General features: G+C 42.0%; 1 protein-coding gene across 4 annotated transcripts in view; it reads right to left on the reverse strand.

Annotated features, from left to right (window-relative positions):
• The window catches only part of ANO2 (anoctamin 2), a 261,951-nt gene that overhangs the window by 182,259 nt on the left and 60,978 nt on the right, over window positions 1-18,714 (reverse strand). For all 4 annotated transcript variants that reach the window (XR_009757630.1, XM_061582608.1, XM_061582609.1 and 1 more), the window contains exons 5-8: window positions 15,005-15,059; window positions 14,466-14,517; window positions 10,398-10,453; window positions 5,590-5,631 (exon numbers count right to left, since the gene is read on the reverse strand). Coding sequence is in view for 3 of the 4 variants with exons in the window: in XM_061582608.1 (XP_061438592.1) it covers window positions 5,590-5,631; window positions 10,398-10,453; window positions 14,466-14,517; window positions 15,005-15,059 (205 nt within the window). In the remaining variant the exon portion in view is untranslated. The remainder of the gene's footprint in view (window positions 1-5,589; window positions 5,632-10,397; window positions 10,454-14,465; window positions 14,518-15,004; window positions 15,060-18,714) is intronic.

Here is an 18,714-nt window from a genome sequence, read left to right on the forward strand (position 1 = left end):
CCACCCTTAAATGGGTTTATAAATGACAAAAGCTCAAATACTTTTTATTTGCAGTGTGTGTGTGGCTGTTTGACCTGTGCTCATAACATTGTTGTAGTTATTTTGAGATTTGATGCGACTCTTTGTTTTTAACACTTTAATCTTGAATTTAGCTCTTGGTTGTTTAATCTTAAATCTCTTTCACTCACTCACGATCTGAAATTAGTCCTGTATTGAAGCCTGTGACGCCCTTCCCTGGCTCTCCCTGTCAGGTTCCTACCTGCTCGTGGCTACTGCCTGTCACTAGGCAGCACCAGGGACTCCACCAGTCCGGACTGTCCTTTTTTATGGTTTCCCTTTCCGCTCTAGCACAGATCTCAATAGATCCCCCTGCTAGGCAGCACCACCAGTCACGTCCTATAACCAGTATCCCCAGAGACTCTGCCTGAGTCTCTCTCAATCAGGTAACCTCTGTGACTGCGTGCTTAAACTGTCCCAATCCCTTTGATCTATACAGAATGCATATAATTCTGTTTTGCTCTGAATACTTGTGGTGTTATTTTCTTCCCTTCACCGCTGCCACCATTTGTTACTGTTTCCCTTCAGCCTTGGTATTTACCTTACCCTCCCTTCTGGTCTGTGAAACCCCAGCCAAGGATCAGGCCTTTGGTAAACCAAATACAGTATTTATTAAATAACAAAGATAACAAGATTACTTTATAAAGGCACATAAGCATATGGTTTCATCTATTTCTGGTACTTGTCTTAGTATTAATCTGAACTCCACACTCTCCTCACATCCACCAACTCTCCACACAATCTCCTCTCTAAACCCACCAAAACAAACCTCTCACGTCCACCCAGATTTAACTGTCATCCTTCCATTTATACTCTCAGCCATTCTAAACACTCAGCCAATCATCCAGCATTCTACTGCCCATTCACTCCCCCCTCCTCTTTCATTCCACTTACCATGTATCTCCTATACAAACAGCACTTACCATATATACACTAATACAGGAACATCACAAAGCCCCCATCTGAAATTAGTCCTGTGTTGGCCACTGCCTCCCACTTTCATGAAAGCCTTTGCTGTATAGGGAAGAGGCATTTTCCTCTTCATCTTTTGCAGAGAACAGAAGGTCTTCATCAAACATTTGCAGGGGCATCAAACATTTGCAGTTAGTGTAATACCATATTACACTAATGAGGTGGCCAAGTGCTTTTTCTGTTTGTGACCACTAGTGCAGTAGCAAATTAAAAAGTGGAGGGTCTCTTCATGATAGTCACAGCCATGCCCCTCCTTTTTTTGCTGCTGGGTTGAGAATAAGATCCTTTATAATGCCTTTTCCCATAACAATAGACGTCCGTAGGATAAGCATAAAAGAGGAGAGTATTAGCTACTGAAAAGAGTCTTCTCAGAGACTGACTCACCTCCTTTCACTCTGATTGGCTCCAATCAGCAGGAAAGGACAAGAAAGCATGTTAGAAGACTCTTCTCAGCAGCTAACACACTCCCATTTCATGCTGATTGGTTCATAAGATGCTGGACACATAGGGACCCTGCTGGGACTCTGCTCCCAAAAAGGTAAGGGGTCTAAGACCCCCTGAGACCCTGGATGACTACACTGCTGTTTGTGACTTAAACAAAAAATCCTCCTGCATCTATACACTGCAATGTACAGTTCACCCCCCCACTCCTGCTCTGTCCCCCACCTACATCTCCGCTCGCTCATTCGCCCTGCCCCCCAGCACCCCACTCTCTCCCCCCACCTGGTGTGTGTGAGAGAGAGAGAGAAAGAAAGAGAGAATGACAGGGAGTGTTCATGCATGTGTATGTGTGAGAATTTTTCTCTCTAGATTCAAGCAGTGGAGAAGCCTGGCTCATTTTCAGTCACTTCCCTAGTACAGAAGTGATTGTTGTCTAGATAACAGAAAAATATAGGATTTAGTGCAGTAGCAAATTAAAAAGTGTAGGGTCTCATCATGATAGTCACAGCCATGCCCCTTCTTCTTTTTTTGCTGCTGGGTTGAGAATAATATCATTTTCAATGCCTTCTCCCATAACAATAGACGTCCGTAGGATAAGCACAAAAGAGGAGAGTATTAGCTACTGAAAAGAGTCTTCTCAGTGACTGACTCACCTCCTTTCACTCTGATTGGCTCCAATCAGCAGGAAAGGACAAGAAAGCATGTTAGAAGACTCTTCTCAGCAGCTAACATGCTGATTGGTTCATAAGATGTTGGACACATAGCGACCCTGCTGGGACTCTGCTCCCCAAAAGGTAAGGGGTCTAAGACCCCCTGAGACCCTGGACGAGTACCCTACTGTTTGTGACTTAAACAAAAAATCCTCCTGCATCCATACACTGTAATGTAGAGTTCACCCCCACCCGCTCTCTCCCCCGCCTGTCCTCTCCGCTTGTTCACTTGATCAATCGCCCTGCCCCCCCAACCCCGCTCTCTACCTCTTCATGCGTCTCTGCTTGCTCACTCGCTCAATTTAAATAATAAATAAGTCAGAGGTTAGCTTGGAGAGTGACTTGGCTGTAATATAGCCTTCCTTTGCAACACTGCTGTTGTCTGCTACGATTTAATTTTAATCAGTATTTTCCTTACTGTGGATAATGTGACTCTTTTCAGATTTAAGAATGTCAGAACTCACAGTTGCTTCTTAAGTGTATAATCTGTCACAGTGAGCCCTATAACTGGCATTCAGAGATTAAAGCAGAAGAGGTAGTAACTGCTGATACTTTGCAAAGTAATATAGATTGCAAGATGCACAATGTTTAAAGAAAGGGTCTCAAGCATATTTCTTTGTGTATCCCCTGTAGAGTATAGGAAACACAGGAAGCTGCTTTACACCAAGTCGGACCATTGGTCCATCTAGCTCAGTACTGACTGACAAGGTTTCACATAAGGATCTCTCCCAGCCCTAATTGGAGATGCTGGTATTGAATGTGGGGACTTTTGCATGCAAAGCATGTTCTCTGCCACTAAGCCATGACCCTCTTGTAAAAGTAAAGGCATTCTTGATGGTAATATAACATTTAAAATACACTGCTGAACTATTTCTGTTACTGCTGGTGCTAACTTGCACAAGATCCCATCTCTTACCTCCCGGATTAAAAAGCAGGGAAATTCACTAATAGGCAAAAAACCTTGTGGTTTAAGAATGTACCTATAGCCCACAGCTATATCTATCAAACTTTAAAAAGCAGGGAAATTGGGCTGCTATAGTGAATGCACCAGGGGAGCAGGAGACCTGACCTCCTCTCTGAGATATTGGACTGCCCTACAAATTGGTCAAAATGCAAACACCATTTGGGTTGGTCTTTCACAGTCCAATCTACTTCCTGTGTAGCTTGGAAGAATTTGGTAACATGTGCCTCTGAGCATATGGTGAGTGGTGGCAACACCTGCAATCAGCCCAAAGAATAGAAAGAAGACAGGTGCTGTGCTGATCTTGTTTTAGCAGGGAGGAAGCAACATTATTAAGACAGTTGATATAGTTCAGATGGTCACTTTGAATATGTCTGATTTCCTTTGCAATTTTAGTGAAGTTTCCTATAGGAAATCATTTTCTTTTGTTTCTATTTCTGTGAATATGTGAAGTACAGCAACTCTTTGCAAAATTTAGACTAAAAAAAACTCCAAACATAATAATGGCACTGACCTCTGCAAAATAGTCTCCAGTGGACCTCAGGAGTGTCTCAATTTGCACAAGATAAAACAGGGAGGTGAAATATATTCTAGCAAAATTCTAGGTGTGCTCTATGTTTTAATTGACTGTGCCCACCTTGCCTTAAATGAAGAGGTTTAAACATAGCCGGCTGAAAACATGTGTCCTCTTTTTTCCAACAGCTAGAGTCATTGCTGAAGGAGCAACATATTGGAATCAGTCTGATTTTACATCAAACTGCAGTTTCAGATTCCACTGTTAATGCACCCAAAATAGAAATAGAACATAACCTCCAATTTGAAACACAAAAGGCTGTCTTCGCCATCATATGACATTGACCAATAAAAAGGCTTTGAAATTAATGAAAATAAATTTGACACAGATTTCTGGGATGAATAATGAGGGAAATAAAATTTTCTAGTTTAGATTCTCTCTAGAAACATTAGTAACACAAGAAAGAAGCAAAGTAAGAAGAACACCAACGAACATACAAAAATATAATTCTCTATGTTTGGAGATGGCAGGTGTTGCCACCACTCACCATATGCTCAGAGGCACATGTTACCAAATTCTTCCAAGCTACACAGGAAGTAGATTGGACTGTGAAAGACCAACCCAAATCGTCTTTGCATTTTGACAACTTTGTAGGGCAGTCCAATATCTCAGAGAGGAGGTCAGGTCTCCTGCTCCCGTGTTGCATTCACTATAGCTGCCCAATTTCTCTGCTTTTTAAAGTTTGATAAAAATAGCTGTGGGCTATAGGTACATTCTTAAACCACAAGGTTTTTTGCCTATTAGTGAATATATACCAGTTAGGGTTGCCAGGGTCAGGGCCTGAGAATGATTCTGTATCTTTAAGAGAAGAGAAAATTCAGCCAAGTGCAGGTGTTCTTGCAACACTATAATGGGAAAAACCAGAAGGTGAAATGCTCCCTTCCCCCTGCACAACTTTTAAAGATACAGAAGACCTCTTGTTTCCAGGCCCCGCCTCCAAGAAGTCTTCTGTATTGTATCTTTAAAAGTTGTGCAGGGTGAAGGGAGCATTTCACCTTCTGGTTTTTCCCATTACAGTGGGAGAATTTAACATAGAAAAGAGAGAGCCAAACTACAAATTAGGTTATTTTTGCTTTTAAATTTTAAAAAGGTGTTTAGACTGGCTACTTTTAATTGAAAGACAAAGCAGCTGTGGATCTGGAACGTGCTCCTAATCTAGATCAGGGTCCCATGGCAGCTTCCTGATGAAATTCCCCTTCTATTTGTCCCCAAAAGTGCTGTAAAGAAGGAGAGCAATTTTCAGTAGGAAGCTGCCACAGGGCCCCAATCTGCATTGGGAGCAAATTTCAGACTGCTTTGAATGCCTCATCCTCCGTCCCTACATTCCAGTGAAGGAATGTACTGCCCAGGCCTAGGGTGGTGAAGGGAAGCAATTATATGACCAATTGCCTTCCTTCTTCCCTCCTTTGAAGCCAGTGCATGGTTCCCTTTCCTCTCCACCTATCAAACTAGTGGTCCTACCTTTCTTTGACAAAATTAGAATGTGACAAAGAGATATAATGTTGGAAACTAGCTATGATAGGGGTGTTTTTTACAGAAAACTTTCATGAATTATATCTGTTTGAACCTCTGGTTACTAACACAGACAGTAATGTCAGAACTTGCTGAGAACATTGCTAAAAAAGTTATACTCAAGACACCTAGTGGAAGAATAACATGAGAGGTCATAGCACGACAATATGGATGCAATCTCGTGGAAAGTTCTTCTTTGCAAACCATAATGAAATGCATGGGAGCTGTGAAAGAGCAGGAAAACTTCAGATTAGACTGAGCCTTGTTTGTGGTATATTTTCATCACAAAGACTTGTTTGCAATGAACAGATCGATGCATTCAAATCTAACACCAATCAAACTGAGAAAGTAAAATACTTTACCTGTCTTTCATTCATTTCTTTGTTTTCACTTTCATATTCACCCTGGAAAGACAATGCTAATGGTAAGAAACATTGCAGGTAAAAGGAAGGGGAATCCCTAGCATATCATACATTTTTATTTATTTATTTATTTATGTTTAGCTTTAAGCTAAACATGGTCATTACAATCTGCTCTCTGGTCCACATCTATGTCTTGCTTGTGATTCAGAGGAAACCCCTTATGGTTACAAAAACTATCAAACCTAATGATCAAAAGAATTGAATTTTTATATATTGCATAACAAAAGCAGATCATTCTGGACTCTGTGAAGACAGAGAAACTGGATTCCTCAATTCCAAAACAATCTAATCCATGAAGTCTGTGGTCAACCCTCAGTCATAATTTTGACTGCCACAAAATCTAAGTACTTGTAATTGTATTTTGCCATATTCATTCTTTTTTTTTTTTACTCCTGCCCATCTCTGTCATCTATTTTCTAACCCACTACCATAGTTTACACTGAAAACTCCTTGGGGCAGAAACTTCTTTTCAGCTGTAAAGTGCTATGAGCACTGAACATGGTGATTTCTCTGTACCAGGAGTAGGGAACCTGTTGCCTCCAGATGTGGCTGGACTACATGGCTGGACTACATCTCCTACAATCTCTGACCATGCCAACTGGGGCTGATGGAGTTGGAGTCCAACAAGTTCCTCATCCCTGCTCTGTATAATGATGATGATGACAAAGATCATATTTACTTCACCTGCCTGCTGGAGTGCAATCCAGTAATGAAGAAAAGGGGTGATATACACCTAAATCATTCAGAGTTGACCCAGTGAAATCAATCTACTTGAGTTAAGTATGACTAACGCTGAATATCACCTAAGATGATGCTCTAGGATCGAAGCGCTGGGAAATAGACTGGTCAAATATTGACAACTGACCAATGAACGGGTCACCTATTTTTTTATGAGAATGTGGTCAAATGTTGTCAAATATGTCATAACAAAAAAAGCCCCTGCCTGTACAACTATGATGTTTCATCTTCTTTCTCCAGTAGGCATGGTACCTGATCACCTGATAATATGGGTTCAGCTTAGGTATAGTCGTACTTAAATTTAGCTGAACTGAAAACCACTCTTCTGCAGTGCAGACTTTTTTAAAAAAATATTTCACTGACCTGCCTATTTGTGTGAGTAAGCACCACTGGACACACTACAAGTATCTTGTTTATAAAACAAGGCACTTGAGGATGAGACTAGAGGACAGTGTGCAGGACAAGAGTTACTGGAGACCTCACATGACAGCAAGAAGGAAGCTGAATCTCAGTCAAGCAGAGGCAATGGAATCACACTCCACAAGAAGAAGAAAACAGTAGTAGTAGTAGCGGGAAACCCCCTACTGCGTGAGACTGAAACCCAGGTATGCAGAGAAGAGCCATGGACACTTCAGCTATGCTGTCTCCCTGGAGGATGGATTAGAGATGTGATGGAAGGGTTGCCATCACTGACAGGTATCCCTTTCTTTTCATCCATTTGGGAACTAATTAACTAATGATACTGCCAAATGGAGCTACGAAGAATTCACATCCAACTTTGAAACTCTGGGAAGGAAACTCAAGGACTTTGGGGCCCAGATAGTTTTCTCATCCATCCTTCCAGTCCTAAGGAGAGGAGCAGAAAGGGAAAGAAAAATACTCTGGGTGAATGACTGGCTACGAAGGTGGTGCCAATGTGAGAGATTTAAATTCCAGGAAGCTATGCTTCCTGGAAGATGGACCACTGGCAAGTGATAGGTTGCACGTGACAAGGACTGGGAGGAAAGTGTTTGGCCACAGCATAGAGAACATCATCAGGAGAGCTTTAAACTGAATCCTAAGGGGCAGGGAAATGTAAACTTGGCGGTAACGACTAACTACAGCTTGTGCGCAGTAAGAGGAACTGAGGGAATGGCTCTAATGGGGCCCAGGAACAGTCTTCATAAAAATGTAGGAAGGAAGCCAGGCCATAAATCACATGATCTTCAATGTCTGTATACTAGTGTCCAGAGTATGGGAAACAAACAAGATGAACTTGAACTCTTAATAGAGTAAATACAACTTGGCAGGTATAACTGAACCTTGGTGGGTGACTCCCATGACTGGAACACAGCAACTGAAAGATATAACTTTTTCAAAAAGAACAGAAGGAATAGGAAGGGAGGCAGAGTCACACTATATGTTAAATATATATATCCCTGCACAGAAATACAGGAAGATAGCTCCACTGAGAGTATCTGGATTAAAATAAATGGGACAAGGCATAAAAGGAACATGATGGTTGGAGTCTACTAGCGACTACTCAATGAAAGAGAAGGTGAGGAAAAGCAAATTGCCAGAGTTTCAAAGAGGCATGATGTAATGGGGGACTACAATTATCTGCTATCTGGTGGGAGACAAATTCTGCCAAACAAGAAATTCCTGACTTGCGTTGCAGATAACTTCCTCCTTCAGAAAGTGGAGGAAGCAACTGGAGGATCAGCTATCCTTGACTTGATTCTCCCCACTAGAGGTGACTTGGAGGATGAAGTGGCAGTTACGGGAACTCTGGGGGAAAGTGAGCACGCTATACTTCTTGATTCTAAAGGAAGCAAAAGCTGAGAGCAGCTGTATGGTTACCCTGGACTTCAGGAAAGCCGACTGAAATGAACTCGGAACAATTATTATTATTATTATTATTATTATCTTTATTTACAATGGCAAGTAAAGGTCTCCTGGGAAGCCACCCCAAGTAAGGCTCCGTGGCAAGTGACCCCAATGAGAAAGCGAGTCCACGATGGGCGGGAGTTTCTAAAAGAGGAAATTCTAAAGGCACAAAGGCAAACAATTCCGTCAAGGGAAAAAGGGGGAAGCCAGCAGAAGGAGCCAATGCAGCTTCACAGAAAGCTCAGAGATGTCCTGACAATAAAAAATAATAAAATACAGTTTTGACTAATGCATCCATTTTTGCAAGCAGTTTCTCCCAATATAATGCATTTTGTGGGTTATTTTCACTGATATATTAACTGGTCGATATTGTTTGCTTGGAGAACAGCACTTCAAATTTTGGGTAAGTGCGTGTTTCAAAGGAAGGCTGTGTTTCAGTTCTCAAATAGTTTTGGGAAGTGCAAATTTAACAGATTTAGTTTTAAATATGAACTGAATCAAATTTCTCCTGTTCCCCTACTTCTGTGGGTAGAAACACACTCCCTGTTCTGTAGGTTCCAGTGCGTCTCCATCTCTCTCTCTTCTGGAAACGGGGCACACAGCACTAGTCAAATGCAGCCCCTTTCCCCTATAAGACCTGGTGGGAGCAGCTTGAGTGCTTTTTTAATTATTCAGCTTCAAAGAGATTTCACAACTGATCGGCAGATCAGCCCATTCCCCCTGCAGGTGTGGCTAATGGAAACACTTTGGGTAGGTGTTTAGTGTGTTCATAACCTAAATTATGTACAGTTACTGTGGTATGATCCCACACTAGAAATTGTGACAGCAGGGACCCCTTCTGACCCAAGGTAAAACAGGAGTTATCTATTTTTACAAGCGCAGTGTTCAAGTGTCCACTGTTTCTTTGCAAAGGAGGAAGACAGGGATAGAATCAGAACAGGTAGAGGCCATACAAGTTTTTTCCCTGCACAGAACCAATGTGCCATCTGAACCCCAAGTAAAACACTTTTCAGTTTAGTTGGGTGCTTAGTATTTGTACAGCTGTAGCGCTCAAGTGTTCACAATATCTTTGCAAGGGAGAATGATGGGGAGAAACCCAGAAGACCATGGCCGGGGCAGTTCCAGGTTTCAGACACAGTGGACCCCTCACCACTGCAAGTGCCAGGCCTTTTCACCTCCTTCTGCCACCCATTTCTGTTGCTCTGGGCCCACCGGCGCCACTACCATCTCCAGCAGCTCCTCCTCAGCACTGCCCCATCCCTTCAGTGGCTGGAGGGTCCAGATGCCCCGCCCCCAGTCCTCCCACAGCCACACTGTGCCTCCAAGGCACAGGAAACTTTTACGAACACCACAGCTATGGCCGCGTCCGCAAGGCAAAGTTCCCCATGCCATGGAGCCTGCTGCTAGTGGCAGAAGCTTTCGTGGCAGAGCACCCAGAGCCTCCAGCTGCTGAAGAAATGGTCCAGGGCTGAGGAGGTGGTGGCAGAGGATGTGGCAGTGGCAGTAGCAGTGCTGACCAGCTCCTACAGCAATGAAGACAGGTGGGGGGAGGAGGAGGTGCCCCGGCCCAGTGCTGCTGGAGGTGAGGAGCCCCGGGCCCTGGGGTAGTGCTGGCAGTGGCCCTGCATCTTGGTCATGATTCTGCAAACTCTGGCTGGCAACCACCTGCACCAGGTTGTGTCCACCAGCCACCACTGCTCTTCTGTTTATTTCTTCTTGGTATACCATCCCATTTTCTTACCTCAAAGTCACACTCGGGCAGATGTTTTCCCCATCCCCAATGTCCACATGTTGAGTGTAGCTGTCCAGTGAGGGAAACCTATGCATGGGCTTCCACACAATCTGAAACCCTGTGCAATTACAGTTCCAAATTGCATTGAAACTTTGCATCCATAGCTTTCCCTGTTCAGACATCTACACTCTATGCATGGGCAAACAGGGAACAGAATAAACCACACAACACTGGGCCAGTTTAAAGCACCCTTCATGTGGACAATGTGTGAAGGAAACTTGTGTATAAGACAAAATCAGGAGATTACTTGTTAACAGAACATTTTACATCCATTTGGATCTCATATGCAATGACAATTATGTTTGCTTAAACAAGGTTCTTATGAAAATGACAAAAAAGAATGTATACCTACATCATGGAGGGAATAGGCTGTTTCATATACATTGTTCGCTATTAATGTGTTAATACCTAAAGAAAAAATAAAGAAGACAGAAGTTATTTTTAAAAAATTTTATCTTTGTCTTTCAGTTCATCAAGGGATACATTTAATGCTGAATTCAAATTTCCAAACAATTCAAATTCAAGATAATTTCAGATTTTGCCATTTGGAATGTAATGCTTAAAACTGACCACATATTATTGAGACTGTAAACAACTCTCGCCAGGGGGTCAACTCCCAAGCTCAAGGCACAACTCGTGCTTCCCTTACCAGGGCTGAATTAAACCAACACCAATCCTGCAAGGTAGGTAGATTGCCACCACCCCTTAAACCTGGTCACCCACTCTGGGACAAGGGGAAACCAAATATGCCAGAAATAGACCTGCCAAGGATTCCAAAAGACAAGAACCAAAGATGCACTCCTTGTCCTGGAGCCTTAAGGCAAAATGCCCAACTGTATGGTAGTCTGTGGCTAACTGGCCAAGGTGCTGGATTCAGCACCAAATTCCCCCTGAAATGGACACACACTGGTAAATAAAAGGCGGCTTTACTAGAATAAAATGTAAGTGCAAAAATATAGCAGCAAAATGATTCCTTAAACTAAATACCCCAAGAGTTAGGTAAAATACAAAAAATTCAGAGAGTTCAAATCACAAGGAAAATAACAAATCTGTCTAGCCTATTCTGTACTCACACATAATAGGAAGACAGACATAATAACTTCATGGTTCAACATCTCCTTAGAGATGTATAGCCTGGATAAGAAATAGAAGATGGAACCCCAACACCAGGTAGCACGAAGGAACTTTGGGGAACAAAGACCCAGAATCTTAGTTCTACTTTTAAGCGGAAAATCCCAGCATAGCCAGGAATTAATTACCAATCAGAGGCCTTTCAGATGATGACATCTTCCAGAGTTTCTCCAGCTTTCCCAGACCTGTGGCCTTGAGGTACTAGTGTCAGGCTGATAAGCAGGTGTTCTTACTCACTGCCTAATTAATTGGATTCAGCTGTGGGAACTGACAGTATCATGGCCTTCTAGAGGCCCTAATTCAGGCAAGATGTTTCCCCTACAATTCCTTGCCACAGAACAATTTTAGTTAACAATCTTAACAAACCAGGTGTTCTTGACAAAGTTAATTTATGATTAAGGGTGGGACATACATTTTACAGATAAATAAATAAAATAATAAATAGTTTGAACTCTGGAAACAAAATTTTGCCTCCAAATTTGAAATCTAGTTTGTTTGTTTCATCATATATTCAAGGAATTGGTTTTCTGAATGTAGCATCTCCACTTATCCATTTTAACCAAAAACTTACCAAATGCTTCTGCATGTCACCAGTTGAAATGTTGCTGCCACTAGGGATGGGCAGTAATTCTTCTGAATTTGGATTTAGCACCAGATTTTTCAGTGGTCTGCATATTCTCCATCTTTACGGAGTGATCCTGTTTGCTCTGAACTTCAGTGGCTTTCCCCAAACACTGTTCCCCCCCCTCAAATATATTCTTCTTATACTGTTTTCACTCACAGCACAGCACACAGCATTACAGTGCTCTCTCGCACTCTCTCTGTCAGTCCAATAATCCAAACTCCAAATGGGATGAAAAAAGCCAAGTCTCAATCACGTTGATTCTAGGAGGAGGAGGGGGGGGTCACTGAAAGCTGCTTTCCTCCTCAGCCAGTCTTTGCTTGCTTGCTAACATGAAAACTGACCATCCTCAGTTGGAGCAGAGAAGGAGGTGGCAACAAAACTGCTTTCCTTTCCTTTACAGTAGAGCCCTGTTAATACGGCGGGTTAGGGACCAGGCCCCTGCCGTAAAGCAGAAATCGCCCTAAAGCAGGGCGCCATAGACTATAATGGGCCGCATTGCATGAAAATGATGTCAAAATGACATCAAAATGGCACGCGATGGAAAAAACCCGCCGTATTAGCGGAACAAGCGCTGTAAGAGCAGGGCCTTTCCCAATTGAAAACCGCCACATGAACGAAGCACCGTAAAGCGGAACGCCGTAAAGCGGGGCCCTACTGTATCAATATTTTCTTTCAAATTATCAGTATTTTATTTCTTTCAGAATACTGGTATTTTCTTTCATTTATTGATATTTCCTTTCAAAATATTAATATTTTGAAAGAAAACATCAATATTAATATCAATATTTTTGGAGAGGGGAACCAGTAAAACCAGTAAAAGCAGCCAAAAGCAGACAAAGAACGAACTCGATTTGATACTGCCTATTCGGCTGACTGAATGCTTTTGAAGTGGCATCAGCTAATGGATCCCATCCCTAGCTGCCATTTAGTGCAGAGGTGGTTAAACAGTGAGTGCTACTGAAAAATAATCGTATACCAGGTGTTGATGTTCAGTGCTATATATTGACCGAATATTTGCACAACTAGAGAATATGCAGAATCTAACAAAACCCACAGAAGAGAATTTGGAGAAAGACAAGAAAGTTTCAAATTATTGTTTTATCCAAGGCAAGGTCAATAAAGCTCAAGGCTCAATATTAGCCATAAAAAATAAGCAGTATTGTTTTCCTGCAGGGAATTCATTCTTAATTCACTCAACTACACAATGTTTCCGGAACAGTTTGCATCCTAATACCAGGTTCACACTAGCCCAGGAGAACATTTCTCTTTGAATGGAAAATATTTTTGAACAATACTGCCAGAGCCTGGAGTTGCAAAATGAAGAACAAAGTGATGAGTCACATGCACTTATTTCCATCTTCCGAAGTAAGTTTGAACATCTGACTCCCAGGTGTTCACAAAAACAAAGAGGGGTAGTAACTTTAAGCAGGGCTGTGTATAATCTGTGATTTAACAAAAACTTTAATTTGCAACTTGTATAAATTATGCAAATTGTCACTATTTTGTTTGTTTTATATATTATATGATTATTTTATTATTTTGCATAATTTATTTTCATTCTCCAAATCATGTAGAGGGGCAAGAAACTATATAACTATGAACACACAAACAGATCAACTGAATATTTTATTCAGCAACTTCTTTGGCTTTTGAGAGTTCATCAAACATTGCACACGCACTTTGGTAAATAACTAGATACTTCTTTCAAAGAACATTCAAAGGCTGCAATTCCCAGGAGCTGCACATACAGGGTCCTAACTGGTTCACTTTTGACCCCTTTCAGTACTGCATGATAAGTGTAAGTGTGAAGCTCATGGATCTCAGTCTGGATGGTACGTTTTGTTCTTTCAGAGTAATAGTTTACATATGCATGCACATAGGAATGGCAGAGAATTTCGGTCTAGGCTGTATTTTACAGTGAATCCCTCACTTTTGTTCTGTCTTTAGAATGGAATGTAGATCTGAGGTTTAGTCTTTAGATCTAGAAACTTTTCCAAGGACTGGTTCAACCATTGTATTTATGAGATGCACCAAGGACTTGCCCTCTCTTTTGTATTTAACACTGTAAATCTGCCACTGAGTAAAAAATATTTTTAAAAGGATGCAGGAAGTGACTGGACATCATTTCCTGTGTGATTTTATGTGCAATGACCACTGTAAATGCAAAATGATGGCTGCCACTGTGTTATACTGATGGGGTCAGCCATCTCAGGTCCACAAATTTATTTACCATGCTCATTATGGTGAGGGACTCTTCCTTCCCCTCCAGCAAGCATAACAAGCCCCTGCCCCCTCTCCTGGACTTGGTGCTACAGAGGGAAAAGAATAATCGCTGGTATTATGCTGTGTTTCCAAAGTTTAGCATGATGTCGTAGGCAAGATCATGTCCCTGCCATGAGTGGGAGGGTCAGGGCTATAAAGGCTAGCCAAAATATGTGGACCCCTGGCCATATAAATATTTATGTTCAGAGCAGACCTATGAAATATTTATTTTTGATTATCCAGATATTTTTGATTTACCCCAAGTGGTTTAGATGTAGCAGAATGCACTATGAATGCATTTTAACAAGCATCTGAGATACATAATTTAGAATAACCATTCAAGGATATGAAAAAAGCAGCTTTCAAAATGACATTCTTTTAAAAATGCAAATTCTTTCTTACCCATACTGTTTTTGGCTTTTGTACTATATGTACGCTTCAAAATTTCGTGTACCTGCATTACAAACACACACACACACACAAGTAATGTAACTAACATATACATTCTCTGCATTTCATTGACTAATTTGGCCAAATATATGACTAAAATCCTCCAGAGGTTTGATAAGATTCAATATATATATATAATTACAGCAGATATTCCCTTCCCCCCATGAAAAATAATAAAAATAGTTAGTCTATAGCCTCTATCCCATTCTATTAACCTAAATCACTAAGCAACCAGTGACAAAACCATCAAGGAGAGGCAGTCATTTACATTGCTTGTATGTATGCTGCCCAAAGGTCTCTTCCTCAAATAACTCCAATCGTTGTCCCTTGCTGTCTCCTATTCCTGGAACCCAGGACAAATCCAGAAAATGTGCAGGGACATTTTGCTAATATAACCTTGTAAAGTGCCATGAACATGGAAAGAGTCATAGATCTTTTAAAAATACAAAGTTATCAGCAATAACAATGTATGCTATTAAGTACAGACTTACTATTCGACTGCGGGTAGCATTGTCAAAAAACGTGTCTTTGTTCTGAAGATTGTACCTTGAGAAACAGAGAGACAAGATCGGTTAAACCTGCCTTAGGCAATTCCCAGAAGAGAAGACCAAAGGAAGTCAGGTTGCAATCCTATACACGCTTCCCTGAGAGTTCCCTTCAACTCAGTGGAGTATACTGAGTAAACATGCATGGAATTTTACTGTCAGTTGTATAACTAAAAGGTGATGGATTTTGCTAAATAAAGCTGCCATCTGATATGATTTTGTTTGAGAAGCTTTAACAGAACAAGAACTAGAACAAGGGTCAGCAACCTTTTTGGATCAGAGGGCACATTTCAAATTTTGAGAGAGTACTGGGGGCACCAGTCACAAAACTGCTGCCATGGGGGCATGGCATGACACAAAATTAGAGGGTAGTTATAGTGAAGCTTTTCACATAATTGTATTTCCATACTAGAAAAAGTGTGACCTGTTGAATTTCTGCTTGCCATATTTCTGCTAATATATTTCTTTAATGCAATGTTACCTAATATATCCTTTTTTGTAAACAATTTCCCCCAATATAATGCATATTTGCATGTTACTTTCACCAATATATTATTTTTAATGTGCATTTTGTCCTAATATACGCGTTTTTGGTTGGAAAACTGCATCACAAAATTCAGGGAAGTGTGAATTTGGGAGGATAGCTGCATTTCAATTCACATATTGTTTCAGGAAGTGCAAATTAGGTAGGTTAGCATTAAAATGTAACTGAACTAAATTTCTTCCCCATCTCTAACTACAGTGCCGTTTATGGAATGGTCTTCCAAGGGAGACTTGCCTAATGTTGAACTTATTAGTTTATAGTACAAATCAAAGCCTCTTTTAAATCCAGGCCTTTTAATTCTGCTGACATGCTGCTTTTAGTCACTGATGCTGTTTCTCTCGCTTCTGTTTCATTATTTCAGATTATTATTATGTTTTATTATCATTGTTGTATTTGTAAGAAGCTTTGAATACTTCTGTTGAAAAACAGGATTTAAATATTATATATACATGCACAGTAGTATAGTGGCAAATTCAGAAGCAGGGTCCCTTCATGTTAGTCATAGCCCCCCCCCATTTTGCTGCTGGATTGAGAAGGAGATCCTTGTTAATGCCTTCTCTCACAACAACAGATATCATTAGAAGCCAATCAGCATGGAAGGGGAGAGTATCAGCTACTGAGAAGAGTCTTCTCAAAGGCTGACTCACCTCCTTTCACTCTGATTGACTCCAATTTGCGGGAAAGGACAAGGAAGCATGTTAGTAGACTCTTCTCAGTGGCCAACACACTCCCCTTTCATGCTGATTGTCTCATAGGATGCTGAAGACATAGAGACCCGGCTCCCAAAAAAGTAAAGGTCTAAGACCCCCCCCCGAGACCCTGGACAACTACACTCCTGTACATGCATTATGCTTATAAAAGGGGGAGCTCTGGCAACCCCTGTGGGGGGAGCTCTGGTGATCTACGGGGGAGTGGGGGCAGCTGAAAAACAGAAAATGATACTTGCCATGAACTGGAGTTTGCTGATTATGCTGGGATGCATTCTATGACTAAGATTACTCTTCCTGAGTCCAGAGGAAAGATAAATTCTAGTCATAGAATGCATCCCAGCATAATCAGGCAAACTGGCAACCAGCAGGGGGAGGGGGAGCTCTGGTGACCTCTGTGGGGGTGGGGGAGGTCTAGCAACCCCTAGGTGGACCGGGGAGCTCTGCTGACCACTGCTGGGGCAAGAGGGAGGAGCTCTGGTGACCCATGGGGGAGGGGAAGGGCTTTAGCAATCCATGGGGGAAGGGTGCAGCTTTGGCAACCCATGAGGGAGGGGGAAGGGGGCAGCTTTGGTGGCCCATGGGAGGGAGGAAGGACCTTTGGTGACCTGTGGGGGCTGAATGAGCTTTGGTGATGGTAGGCAGGGTTGGTGGGCAAAGCAAGCAGGGGCAGCAGCCCCTAGTAACTAAATATGTATGCATATCTGGTAGGGGGAGGCATGGGGGATGAAATGGAGGAAAGGAAAATCTCTTACCCCTCCTTCCTCGTCTATACTTCTCAAGTGGTGACAAAGCATTTAAAATGTATTTTGATCTGTTGCCAAGAATGCAATTATTGTTGTTGTTGTTGTTGTTGTTGTTGTTGTTGTTGTTATTATTATTATTATTACTACTATTTATATACTGCCCCATAGCCGAAGCTCTCTGGGTGGTTTACAATTCACAAATTCCTCAAGCATTCCTATTAAAATGTAGTTCATGCTTGAGGACATTTATGTTAACTTTTCCCCCTGTATCTGTATGGGATATCCAGATTTTTAAAGAACCTATGAGATCTGCTGGAGCCATACCAACAGCCTGGCTTCTTACCCCTAAACTTCCTCCTCCTGGAGGCATGATTTCTTGTGACTCCCAGCTAAAGAGACACATATTTTCCCAGTGCAAGAACCATGTCGCTTGAGTGTTCTTCGTACTGGTACACATGGGAAGACGAAGGACACACGATAACACAGGATTCACATTTTCAATGCATAACATAATGCAAAAACCCAAAATCTTCATGTAAGCAAGAAATTTAGCACAGCAGGAAACCAATTGGCATGCAACCTTTCTCTTTTATGTGCTAGTTTTTTTGACTTGCATAGATTTTTTTTAGATGTAGTCAAAAATTGGTACCTGCATTCTGAAACGATATAGTCTACTCATCTACCTCAGGATTCTACCAACTTGTTCTCCTGCATGCATGGACCAGAAGAAGGGCTGTGCCTCGAGCCTTATACATGCAAGGAACCTGCTCTATCATTAACCTATGATAAGGGCTCTCCCAGGGCAGGGAATGTAGAGGTGTGAGGTCAGAAGGAAAGAAAATGGAAAAAGAATAGACACTCTTCCTGTGATTAAGAAACAAAACCTAGGATTCAGACATGGGGTTTATTGCATTGGTTTAACTGATTGTAATGCTTCAAACAGAGTGAGCAAACAGGGAGAGCTAACAGGAGTTGGGCAGCGGAGTTCAGCAAGGGCGGTCAAGAGGGAGGTCCCTAACAACAACCACAAATATTTTGTAGCAAGCATCATGTACCAGTGGGACTTTTCTGTTAACCTTCAAGGAGGACAGGAGGAAGCACATGCCACTCCAATGCAAGAAGAAAGAAATGGGAATAGCGACTATGGACGGAAGGACACTCCAGTGATGATGCCCTGCAAGGTGTGTGCAGTGTTTGTTTTCTTGCCTGAGAACAGCATGGTGTACATGTGCCACAAGTGCAAGCTGATTGTACTGTTGGAAGTAAAGGTGAGAGCTCTGGAACGGAGGGTGGCCACACTCCAAAGTACAAGGGAAGATGAGGACTTCTTAGACAAAATGCTGGAGCAGCAGCAGCAAAGAGCACTACAGGAGGTAGAAGAACAGCAGCGAGTTGAGGCAGAAGAGGAGAGGAACAACAAAGTGGAGGAAACTCTGTGGAGAAGAGTGACAGGAGCAGAAGATATCCTGCACCACTGGAACTATGGGACCACTTCCAGGCACTTGAGGATGAGACTGGAGGACAGCCTGCAGAGAAAAATTACAGAAGACCCTACAAAGGAGCAAGCAAAAAGCTGAAGCTCCGTCAAGTACAGGCAATGAAACCATGCCCCACACCAAGAAGAAGAAAAGAGGAGGAGGAGGAGGAGTGGGAGACTCC

This window comes from Rhineura floridana, chromosome 8, assembly GCF_030035675.1.
Source record: "Rhineura floridana isolate rRhiFlo1 chromosome 8, rRhiFlo1.hap2, whole genome shotgun sequence".
NCBI classification, from domain to species: domain Eukaryota; kingdom Metazoa; phylum Chordata; class Lepidosauria; order Squamata; family Rhineuridae; genus Rhineura; species Rhineura floridana.